Source organism: Pangasianodon hypophthalmus, chromosome 23, assembly GCF_027358585.1.
Source record: "Pangasianodon hypophthalmus isolate fPanHyp1 chromosome 23, fPanHyp1.pri, whole genome shotgun sequence".
In the NCBI taxonomy this organism is placed as follows: domain Eukaryota; kingdom Metazoa; phylum Chordata; class Actinopteri; order Siluriformes; family Pangasiidae; genus Pangasianodon; species Pangasianodon hypophthalmus.
Window position 1 is genome coordinate 7,873,370 of NC_069732.1, and position 13,128 is coordinate 7,886,497.

The 13,128-nt window shown below is 37.5% G+C and overlaps 1 protein-coding gene across 1 annotated transcript; it reads right to left on the minus strand.

Annotated features, from left to right (window-relative positions):
* Window positions 1-3,126: 3,126 nt before the first annotated feature.
* Window positions 3,127-7,289, minus strand: LOC113536220 (transmembrane protein 74). The gene has a single exon (XM_053228250.1). The coding sequence runs from the start codon at window positions 6,224-6,226 to the stop codon at window positions 5,438-5,440; it is 789 nt and encodes a 262-aa protein (XP_053084225.1). The 5' UTR covers window positions 6,227-7,289; the 3' UTR covers window positions 3,127-5,437.
* Window positions 7,290-13,128: the final 5,839 nt, after the last annotated feature.

Consider the following 13,128-nt stretch of genomic DNA (forward strand, 5'->3'; position numbering starts at 1 on the left):
GAATTTAAGAAGCATATCTTAGCAGAAATTTATCCTCTACCTCTACCTACTGTCGGAAAAGCCACTCTGAGGATGGCTCTCAATTTTAAATTGCAGTTCTGCATTAATAATACTGGAACATATTAAGTTATTAAATCTTCTGGATGACCTACGTATATAAATAAAATTTTATATCATTGTTAAACCAGATCTCAGCGTATATGTGTCTTACAAAAAAGGCTCGTGAAGATTAAATATTATTTCACCAAATTGCCGTTAAATTCTCAGTTCTGATTTTGATTCATTTTCTATAACATCAGCTAATCACAAGTATATATTAATGCACTTTTTCTAACAGCTTATAGTTTCTATAGCAACAACTTGCACAGGAACGTTTTTGATGGATGCGCTACATAAATGGATTTTAAAAAAGTGTGTAGTTGGTGATATGATATGTTGATATGATCACACTGTACACTGTAATATCTGTTTTCAGTTACTTACTTCACTGTTTATTCACCTTGTTTCTTTGCACTACATAAATTATAATGCGGTTTTTTGCACTACTGTACCTACATACATGCATATATGTGTGTGCATATATATATAATATGCATGTATGTGTATATTCATTTGTATATATTCATTTTTATATTCTGTTCACATTTCTATTATATTCTTAACATGTCTTCACCACCGTACACTGATTGTACATACATATATAGATCACATGTATCCCTATTTATAATACCTACTGCACCTCCTGTACATAAGTCATCCATTCCCCTGTACATATCACCCTCATAGCTATATATCCTTAATTGTAATTTATTGTAAATATGCCACTTATGCACTTCTGGTTAGAAATGCTAGCTGCATTTCATTGGCTTAGTACATGTACTTTGAACAATGACAATAAACTTGAATCTAATCTGATCTAATCTGATCTGATCTAATCTAATCTAATCTAATCTAATCTAATCTAATATGGTGAATTTTTCTGATTGTATTTATTAAAATTTTCAGAAGGAGTCTCCAGTGTCAGCACTTTGTAACAGTCTGAGGTAAAGTTGTAATTATAAGTTTTCCGACACAGGAAAGTCATGAATCAGGATGAAGAATTTTTATGGCTTCTCAGTAACATGACAAGCTGCACTTACTTCAAGAGAGAGGAAAAAAGAGAGTGGTTAGGCTGTTTATAGCTGTTTATAGCTGTTATAACACGCAGCTGTTTACAGCTGTTATACCATACAGTAAATGGTAGCAGGAAATAATTTGTTTCTCAGATGTTCCACAACATTAAAAATAATTATATAGGGATAAAATGTATGATAAAATAAACACTGTAATCATGAACAAATTGCCGTGGAATAAATGACTTAGGGACATGCTATTATTGGAAAATAATCAATTCCGTGGTGGTAACAGTAATTCCGGTTTACGCCAGACCACATCATACCACCTTATCATTAATTATTTTCCTATAACAGCACATCCCATTGTGTTTTTAAATTACTTAGCTTCCTTAAGAATGGGTTCTACTTAGAAATCTCTATTTGAATACAATGTCTACGTATAGAGGTCATGTAAGGAATATTACGAGTTTAAACACTCATCTAATACACTCATAAAAATAAAGGTGGCAGAAAAAGCTTCTTCAGAACAATGCTATAGAAAAATCAGTTTTAGGTTCCTGAAAGCACCTTTCACTGCATGAGTCTTTAATCATTTTTGTTGGTGCCTGATGATGTTAACATTAATGGTATGAAATGATCTTTAATTCATTGTGACAAAAATAATCCTGTATAAAAAAGGTTGTTCTCTTCTGTGCCAGTGTTTTGATGAAAGGTTTCTGGTTCTTCTTTACACTCTGAGAAACAAAGGGTAAAGGTTCTCTCGTTGTTCCTCTAGGAAAAACATTTAAATATAAAACTCCACAACAGAGTGTAAGAACACTGAATCCAAAGAACCCTTAAATACACTTTTCCTATTAGTTTCACTGTATTTACAGATGAACAACTGAATAATGACCCAGAGCTATTACTGTGTGTTCTGTATGTAGTTATGTAGTTTACAACATTCTCTGCTCACACAGCTTTCTTCATCTAAGCAGTACATGGGTTCACTTTCACCATGTGCTTTCACTTCATAGCCATTGCTCCTAGTGACTTTTGTCTTGTCTGTTGCTATGCGACAAAGTCCGGGTAACAAGCATCATTTTGTTGAACATGCTGTTAAACATCAAGGATCTAATAGCTATGCTCATGTAGATCTTGGCCTTGGTCAATAATGCTGATAAATGGTGCATAAAGCAGGATAAATAGGGAATGAAATTTCAATTATTGTGTGTGCATATGTGCATGTGCATGTGTGTGTGTGCATGTGTGTGTGTGTGTGTGTGTGTGTGTGTGTGTGTGTGTGCGTGTGTGTGTGTGTGTGTGTGTGTAGTAGGCATTTTTAGTTTGCATGATTTCTTGGAATGGGCAGACCCATGTCCTTGACCTCTAGTGACCCCATTATCAATCCAATCTTATTTCCTGCTTCCAGCTGCCTTCACTGATTGCTCTGAGTAATGGGACGAAGAGAGAAAGATGAAAAGGAAAATGGCATGATGCAAGCATTGCATACACTGTTACAAATTTTATTTTAAAAACACCTCACACAGAGAGTTATGCATATTTAAATGGGGCTGAGCGAGTTCCCTATTCTGCATTTTAGAGCCACTTACCGTAGAACATCAGGCTTTCTTTACAATCTTGTGTTATTAACAACCTGTCAGCCTGAACAATTCAATCATACATTCAGGTTACGTCTCCAATTTTTAACTTAGAGATACACGAGCACACTCAAACTGTCAGTGTGTATTAGTTTATATGAGCACACACATGCACACACACGCACACACATACACAGACAGCATGTTACACACTCCTCACTGAACTACACACCAATACTTCAATATTTACTACTGTTCAATCTACAATATTCATGCCAGATCCGCTAATCATCTCACAGTATCTCTCATGCTCTAGATTTTTACTCCCTGGTGTATTGTTTTTCTTTCTTTGTATTCTCTCTCTCTCACTCTCTCTTTTTTAAAATATTTTTTCTGCCATTTATTTGTTCCGGTTTTGCTGCCATATTGTGTTTCATTTGTTGTTGGCTGCATACATGTGTGCATAATATATTTTTTAGTCCTTTCTCTCCTTTTTATGAGTTTTTTATTAAAAATTCTTCTACTTTTGATTATTTTTTTATCTAAATTATTTTCTTTTCTTCCCTTTTTAATCTCAATCTCTAAGGAACTTCATATATATTGTCCTCAGAAATGTGGGAGTGGTGGTTGAAGTATGCTTTTTCCCATAATCATATTTACATCCTATTAGCATTGATTAGACCTTATTACTACATTTCTGCATATGACATAAATGGCAGGACACCCATAAGCAAACATTTCATGTGTACTGCGATTAAAGGACACCATGGTGCATATGCTTGCGATGGAGATGGTGTGAGGATTCTTCAGTGTGGCAGAACAGCAGTTTTGTTGTGTAAGTTGGGATAATTTAATCCGCCTCATAGTAAGCGTTTCTCGTTATGAAGCCACACTGCAATCCTGAGCAATGTGAGAGAGGCTCTTGCTTGTTCAGCGCCTTCTCAGTGTATATTTACTAAGCTTAAAGTGAGACTGAATGGCCACAGAGGGGGTGTGTTAAGAGCAATTTCAGAAATAACAGCTTGACACTAACGAGAGAGGAAGCTTTTCTCAGCCAGTACTCACCATTAAAAAAAGATTATTGTTAGCGTTTGACATTTTATGAACATTTTCAATACTTGCTGGATCATTCCATTCCGTTTTTATTTTCTGTGACATTTTACAGTCTGTGTTTTTACAACTTCTACATTATTTCTTTCATTTTGTTTCCCTAATAAAGTGAAGGTATCATGGGCAACAAAGAACATTGTTTTGGGACTGCTTTACCAAGCAGCTGATTGTTTCCTTTTGGTTTCTGCAGTAAGGTTCAAGAGTTCCTGAATGTTTAGGGTAAATAACCCCAAATGAACTTTTTGATTGTTTGTGACCCCAAGCCTTGACCACCTTAGATTGTTATTATTCCATATTTATAAGTTAGGACTATTGTAACATTTGAACAAGGCTAAACACTAAAGACTAACATAACACTCTTTGTTTAAATATGGCTTGTTTGAATATGACTCCCTGTAACATTTAAAAAAAAAATCGTAGCACATAAAATCCATCTTCATGGTTAAAGAGATATTCATGATATTACTTTGTAAAATAAATTAATAAATGTTTCTCTCACAAACACCATTTGTAAATTAAATGACCCCACATGGGGTTGGGACCCCTAATTTGGGAACCTCTGGTGTAGGCGTAGGCGTAGCCTTAATTAGCCGCATTAATAGTGTGTGTGTGTGTGTGTGTGTGTGTGTTCAACAGAGACATCTGCTAAGAGTAACTGCACCCTCTGTTTATTAATGTAGGCTACTCAAGACCACTCAGGCTGAGTATATAAATGTGTACACATTGATTATGTACATGCAAATGCAGAGGTTCATTTGACTTGGAGATGTGGCATTTAAATGATGACAGACTGTCGTATAAAATTACCAAACAAAAGGATGCACCATTGCTGTCATAAGATTAGATATAAAATAGAGCATGTGTATGTGTATGTGCACAATCTGAGTTGAAGACACACAGTATGCTATTGATTCAACCATAAAAAGCACCTGTTACTACAAGAAAATGTTTACATAAAATATTTACAATGACATTTATACGTCATCATGATCTGTTTCATGCAAGGGCGATGTTAACTGATACAAATGATTGAAAAATATAAAATTTTGATGCCACTCTTCAGTTCTTTAGTCCTGATTCTGAGTTTCCCAAAAGTATTGTAATCATTTTAACTTGGAGAAACTTGGAGTGTTCAATATGATGTTCACTCTACCATTTATTGATGATCTTTGTGCTACAATGTTTTTGGGAATCTGAGGCATAAATGTTAAGTCCCTTGCTATACCTGGTCAAATCCAGCGTGGTCACACACCTGTAAATTCACTCCAATTCACATGATTCAGGTTGTGTATTAAAAAACTGAGAGTTACAGTTAGGGCTTAAGGGTGGAGTTCGTGTTTATACTGAATCTTACTATTACATTACTATGTAGCATTACAAAATCCACCACATTGTTCTTGCTCAATAGTATTCACAGTAATTAGTGAATTAGTAATAGGTTAACCCCTTAAACTCCCAGACAAACATTTCTCACCCTCATAGCGACATACCTTTCCTAATAATTTCACTGTTGCTGAATACTTTGTTGTAGTTCCTGACTAATATGATTTTATGTGAATAACTGTTAATAAGGCGAAACTTTAAGGGGTTAAAAAATGTCAAATGTCATACACAGTCACAGAAATACAGGTTTCAGCTCGAAATTTCAATCATTGGATCATCCTCATCCAGAGACAGATGTGATGGGACACTGTTTTGATTACCAACACCTCTAAAATTGATAGACCCGTAAAGTTTGGCTGAGTGCTTGGAGCTTGCAAAAGCCTGCCGTCTGACCATTTCGCTTTTATACAAGGAGATCATGAGTAAGGTGGAGAGCACAACACCACCCAAAGTCAGGAGACACAGCCCGGCGATCACACATCTGTCCAGGTGTGCGCCCACCCGGGCGTTCTCGAGGGCCAAACGCTCCATTTCCCGCGCTGAGACGCTGTCTGGACTCACTCTGACGTCACGAGGGACCGTGTAGGAAACAACCACCAGAAACATCCCAGTCACCAAAAAAGTCACTGCACAGATGAAGCCGTAATCAGCCGACTTTTCAGCCTGTTCTGCTGCGAAGTCATCATCGGAGAGATCCGGATCACAGAAGGAGCTAGCGTGTTCACAGTTGATCTCTGGATTCTGAATGCGTATTTCAACATCAGTTATCTCAGAAAACCCTGTTTCAAACCCCTCATCATGACATACGTGAACTTCTTCATCAGTTCCCCACTGGTGGAGAAGCGGAGGCTCTGTCCGTGGTGCTGAAAAGCCAGTCTGTCCTCTCGCGCGCGCCTCCGGTTCAGCCTCGATTAAAAAAGCCGCTTCATCCGTGCATGCTGGATAATAACTTTCCTCGTGTTGCATAGTCCACTCGAGGTCCCTGTTAGCAAGCTGACCACTTGCAAGACCAGGGTAGAGGATCTTGAGCTCAGCCATGCCTTTTAATCCGCTCTTCTCATCTCACAGTCATCTAAAAAAAAAACCCCCAGAAAACACTCCCAGCCAAGCACATGTGCGCTATCTGTGATCAGTTCTGCGCTCTGGTCCATTTTAATGTCCTCCAATCTGTTAAGCATGTAGGGAGTTTACCTAGTTTTAATCTTCTTAAGATAAGGTGTTAGGCTCCTTTATCCACGCCCAACTTGATTCTGAACTAATACACAACATCATGCAAAAAAAAAAAAAAAAAAAAAAAGTGGCTCCTCCTACCATCAGCAACATTTCCCATGTGGCATTTCTGTGTCATGACTAGCTGCCTTTATTCCTTTGGGTTTTCCGCAATCATGTAGAAGTGGGCTGCTGACATGTTTCTTGATCTTCAGCATCTTCGGGATCTTGTGAAATAAAACCCGCGACTTGAGAAAATAAATAAATAAATAAATAAATAAATAAATAAATAAATCCTGGTCTATCAGAAATGATCTACCTTTTCGTTGCGGTTCTGTGTGCGTGACTCTGCCTTGTCATCGTCACTAGTGGGGTAATTAGGAAGAAAAAAGCAGCGGCGCGTTCCTCCTCCTCCTCTTTCTCCTCTTCCTCCTCCTTCTCCTCTTCCTCCTCCTCTTTCTCCTCTTCCTCCTCCTTCTCTTCCTCAGCGCTGATGAACTGACTTCTCTTCTTCTTTTGCTTCTGTGCACACTCAAAGTGAGTGCGCCGATGCGCAGGGATGAGAAAAGAAGTCTCAAAAACGAGATAAATTATTACTCACTCAATCATTTTTCACTTCCAGCAAATGCAGGCAGCACGTGCACATGCCCAGCACATGCTCAGCGTCCAAATGTTGCTTTCTTACTCGTGCACTGAAGTTTCCAAGCTAACATCTCCAACTAATGCAAGACTTTTACCACTAATTAGCATCAAACTGCATGTAAGACCATGAACCTTATAGAACAATAGTAATCTCTGTGTGGTCTTTTTAATTATTAGCATTAACAAAAACACTTAGAACCATACCAATATACTTCAATACTTCAATACTTAAGTACCATGGTGTTTAATACTTAAACACCAAATCACTTAATTTACACTTATTTCTAGTTTATTAAGTACACTGCTGGGCAAAAAAAGGCAGATATTAAGCTTTTAATGGTCTTCATAACAAATCATTGGTCAGAAAATGAAAAAGAATTAAATAAATAGATAAAGGAGGTTAGTAAGGGATAGCATTTCCCTTTGATTTCTTTAAATGTTTAAGCCTTGTGGCCCTTGATGAGCTACATCAGGTGTGGCAGATAACCAAATAATGATTAATCTTTTAAGAAAAAAAAAATATCCCAGAAGATATTTTTGGAAAATTTTGTACACCCAGACCTCTTATTTTGAATTTTAGATCAAACATTTAATCATTATCATGATTTTGCCTGTGCCATTTCAGGCTTGGCCCATTTTTTTGCCCAGGAGTGTACACCTGCTGTAGTGGTGACTTTGTACCTAATTATGAACTGTAGCTCATCTGTTGTCATTAGAAAGGGGCTACCACAGAACCAATGCTGAACACACATATACTTACACATATATACTTTTGGTGTATAAAAAGCACCGACACTGACATGGTATGTGTTTGCACGGTGGCGTAGTGTCGCAGTGGGTAGTGTGGCTGCCGCACAGCTCCAGGGTCCTCTGTTTGAGTTCAGTCTAGTGTGTGTGTGGTATTTCACATGTTCTCCTTGGGTTTCCTCCCATTTTTCCGCTTTCCTCCTACCTCCAATAAACATGCCAGTAAGTAGATTGGCTAGCCTACATTTCCGCTAGGTGTGACTGAGTTGTAAATGAGTATGTGTGCATGGTGTGAATGAGTGTGTGGGTGCGCTGTGACGGACTGGCATCCCAACAAGGGTGTGTTACTCCAAGCTCCATGTTCCTGGGATAGGTTCTGTGACCATGGCCAAGATAAAGCTCTAACTGAAAATGAATGAAATCTCAGTGTCACTCAACCAAAGCACCAGTCTACCAACCTGACACTGAGGAAAGGCCAACAATTACCACACACTGTACATGGACAAAATGAGCCATAACACATCATTGGTGATTGAGAAGGTGCATGTGAAATACAGTCATGGGTGTAATGAATGCTATGGTTTATTTATTCTATCATTCTTTTCCCCCACAATGCCTAAGGAGGAGAAACTAAAAGTAGATGGAATAAGCAAACTTTGTCCATTCGATGTACAGATTAAACAAAGGACAGATTAGTTTAGTGTTTTTTCTTTTTTTTAAATAAATGGTTAAAACTTGGAGGAAATCTGGCGTGAAGCCAAAAGAGCATTATAAACTTTAAACACTCAAAAAAATTAAAATTGAAATCACTAATTCTGTATATCACAGAAAGCCACCCACTGTGTATAGTATAAAATATGTACAGTGGATATAAAAATTCTACACACCCCTGTTAAAATGGCAGGTTTTTTATGTTAAAAAAAATGAAACTAATTTAAACCATGTCAGAACCTATAATCTGTGGCGGTGACCTGAAGAGGGCTGTGCACAGGAGATGCCCAGAGATCTGACAGAGTTAGAATGCCTTTGTAAGAAAGAATGGCAAAATGTTGCTCAGTCAAGTCAAGACATGCCAAACTCTTACGCAAAAAGATTAAGCCATGATAAAACCTAAGTATTACCTAGGTATTAGTTTAGGGGTGTGCACACTTATGCAACCAAGTTATTGTACATTTTTTATTTTTCATATTTTCCCTAAAAAAGATTCTTTGTGTTTTTCACTTGAATTTATAGGTTGCAATTTCACAATAAAGGTAGAAAAGGTTCCGACATGATTTATCTTGGTTTCAATTTTTTTACATCACAAAAACCTGCCATTTTAATTTTTAAGTGTGTAGACTTTTATATCCACTGTATTATTGTTTCTATCTGTAGTAGACTGCTGCTGATGTAGCCTAAATATGACCTTATGGGAATATAGCTTGGTTGTAACACATTGATTGGAAAGATAACACCTCGCACTTGGTTTCTAATATATCAGAAGACTCTAAAAGTCTCTTGCTGTGATGGAGCTTAATGTCTTCAATCTGTGATTTCCCATGGCACAGGGCTGCAATGACCTCCAATGCTTAGCCTGACGCAGGCCAGTCATGCGTACCACAACGTTGCCGTAAGTAATAATCTCACATCTCACTGCTTCTCTCATCTCCCTGCATGACAAATATCAAATCCAGCCTGTGCACAGATGCAACAGTGAAATGTGCAGGCGTGGGGCTGGTTATCACCTTTAGGTACAGTTAAACATGTTGTGAGAATGAATTTAAAATCACTAAGAAAATGATTTTCTCTCTCATGCTCTACCACACACACAAATACACACAGTGGCAATAGGATGACTCACACAACAAACCTGGGACATAAACCAGGCCCACACTCCTGTTAGTGACAGCAATAATATTCTCCATTGAATTTGGTGACCTAGATGGAGGAACACAGCTGTGTGTAGTGTGCAGAAGAAGTGAAGAACACACACAGGGAAACAACATTTCCGACAGCCACATCTCTGACAGGTATAACCCACAGAATATTCATTACAGACTGGGTTTATCAAAAGACATCTCATCTGTCATCAGTGACATATCCTGAGTCTCACATTCTTCAGATCAGATTGTGCACAGCCAGCCAGGGACACACACAGACTATTTTAAACCAATGGAGAAATAAAACTCAATTTCTGGAATGGAGAAATGCATGTTTTCACAGAAAGTTTTATTAGTTTTATATGTTGTAAGCACAACCAGCAATGCAGCAGTGATGCATGGAATGTTCTAGTGATTGAGGCAGGATGCAAGTGCATATACCTAACATGGGCTTTATTTGAGTAAATCCAAGAATTGTAATGAAGTTCCATGGCAAGGGACAAACACATGCAGACAACATCAAATGAGGACAATCTATAATCTTAAATGAATAAAGCCAGAAAACAATAATAAAAAAGATAGCTGGAACAAAAAATTGGGAAACACAAGGTTCAGAAATGCATGATGCAATTGGCAAGACTTCGCAAAGATACTAAAGGCACTACTGCATGTAAACAGACAAATTAATCAAGAACAGATAAACACAATCAAGCAACTAACCAATGACAATACATGGGCTGACACAGGACTAGAACCAAATGAAAGGCATATGGGCAAACATAAACAAAAGCACAGAGAGGGGCTCCTGAGTCATGCAAGAGAAAAGCATTCGCCATATCATCCAGAGATTGGATGTTCGAATCCCAAAGATGCCAGAGCCATCAGTAACCAGGAGCCCAAGAGAGAAAAAAACTGTCTGTGCTCTCCTGTCAATCACAGTCATACTAGCCAATCGCGAGTGTCTGTGAGATCATGTATGTGGAAGAGGGCTGATAATGCTTTCCTCCAGATGTGTTGTGCAGCTTCATGTGTCCTGGTTGGTAGCTGATGTATGATAGGGAAGGGCTAGCTTGTGGGTGGGAATTGGCCAAGACTAAATTAGGGGGAAAAAATGGGTTGAAAAAAAATCCTCCCAAAAAAGGAGAACAATGAACCAGCACAAGCAGCACTCACCATGCTGGGAATCATGCTGCTCTCTTTTTACACGTTTCACAATTTCTTAATTCAACATGGCTTCACAATTTCAAATTTGGCTAATCTTAATTTGCATGATTCAGTGCATCTAAAAATTTAAGGTTAGCATTTCCTTATAAATCCTTTTGTATGAAACTGAATGAAATTAAATCTAATCTTACGACTATACCATAACTACAACAAAAAAGCCCCTTAGCGCAAAGCTTAATTCACCATAACCCTAGTCTAGTCCAGATTGTGCATTCTATCCTACCTCAAATTTCACAGAGAAAAAAAAAATCTGTCCACTAGCAAAATGTCCTACAAGCTGGCACATTAGGTGCACACACTGCCAAGACTCTGAAGGAAGCTCTTTATCAGTATCCTGACTGCCAGTGAGGTCTCAGCAGGCTGGCAGGACAGCTGACCATCTAAGATTTTTATTGGTTTTGACACAATGCATGCATCCGTGACAGATTAGTCAAGGACAGGTTTAATGCTCCTGGCCTCAGAGACATAAAACATTTCATTGGTCTTCTGTTCAAATATACAGTATTAGACATCATATTTTATAGATCTGGTCACACAGAGATTGTGATGGTTACCTCAACAGGGACATCAAGTCCTATTTGTAGACAACCTGTTCTATACAGACAGGAGGGCTGGTGGATTATTACATGTCCAGTACGCTTAGCCCAGTGCTGCATTTAAAGACAAGATGGAGCTCCAGTGTGAGGTTGAACATGGCGCACTTTAGCAACATGACCCCACAAATCTATAACATTTCACAGGAGTCAAGATGAAAAATATCCAACAGTTACAGTTAATTAATGTTCATACATATGACTTCATACGTATGACTTCATTCATGAAATGACATGAAATCCAAAATAGGTTTCTTGCTGATAGCAAAACACTCTGTTGTAGGGACAAGCCAAAGAACACTTTAGTCTGATATTGTATTATTGCACCCTGCCTCCTTACAACAGAAAAATTAGATACTTAGAAATGGTCCCAAGTAGAATTTTAGGCGGTAATAACCATTAATCCATTTAAGAACTCTTTTCTAAAGTGAAGTTTAAAGCTAGAACCATTAAGGATTTTTTAAAGGAGTGTTTCCCTATCAGAAAAGGCCAGAACTTTTTTAGGAAACTAAAAAAAGAACCCCTATCTATCCAAGGTACTCTTGAAAAACTATGAAATCATGATTATAAAATCATTCAGAAACTCCTTTGATACTGTATCTTAAAGTTCTTCAATTAGCATTAATATTCATTGATGCATCTTCAGAAACTGTTCATCCTGCTCAGGGTCAGTGTACTCATCAGTGAAATGAGACACATGTAAATGTGTGCATATTATAAATGATGTACATTCTGTTATAGTTTAAGGAAAAACATTTACTGAACTTTACGTCCTTAAAGATTTGCTTGGAGCTTGTTGCAGTAAGAAGTGAGATGTGATAAATGAGTTCTGTCTGAGACATATTGTGTTTATTTACCACAGAGTCTGATGTGGCATTTCTGCTGATGGATCTTCTCTGAATTCGGAACAAAGCATAGCTAAGAATAGCTAAGGGAAGTGCAGAAGCAGCAAAGCACAGTGTAGGTTAGACTGGGACACTCAGAAACAACTACAGCCCTCTAGAGTCTGTGATTTGGGGGATTGTATATCTAACATTTTGTATATCTATCTATCTATCCACATATATATATATATATATATATATATATATATATATGTATAAATTAAAGCACCAAACACTGAGGACTAGTACCTCTCAGTATTATTCTCTCTTTATCTCGCTCTCAAAGGTCATGTATCGGTTATGGAAAAGAGATAACAACAGAGTGCAATTATTAGATTAAGACTTCATATTTTAGCAATAATTTGATTAACACTAAACTAGTTTGGTTAACCCAGTTAATCTCTAATTCTTCCCAGCTATTTGAGTACATACATTTTACTCACTGGACAGCCCACTGGCACAAAACTGTATGCTGTTTAAAACACTGTTTTGGAAAAGTTTGATTGAATTGTGGGAAAGTTAAAAGGTTCATGTGATCGATCAAATACGTTTGTTTAAAATATTTTAAAAAATTGATAATACCTTACCATATTCTTCGTCAGGAGTGAAGCCAAGATAATAGAAATAATTTACTGTCATCTTATATAACTTTACTTTTGTCACATTTAAAGTAACAACATTTTAGAAGTGAAAGCAACAGAGGATTATCAGCAGCTCAATATGTAGGCTATTTATACTGAACCACTTGTGTTATCCCCAGAGGTCACAAGCATAATTGTTCA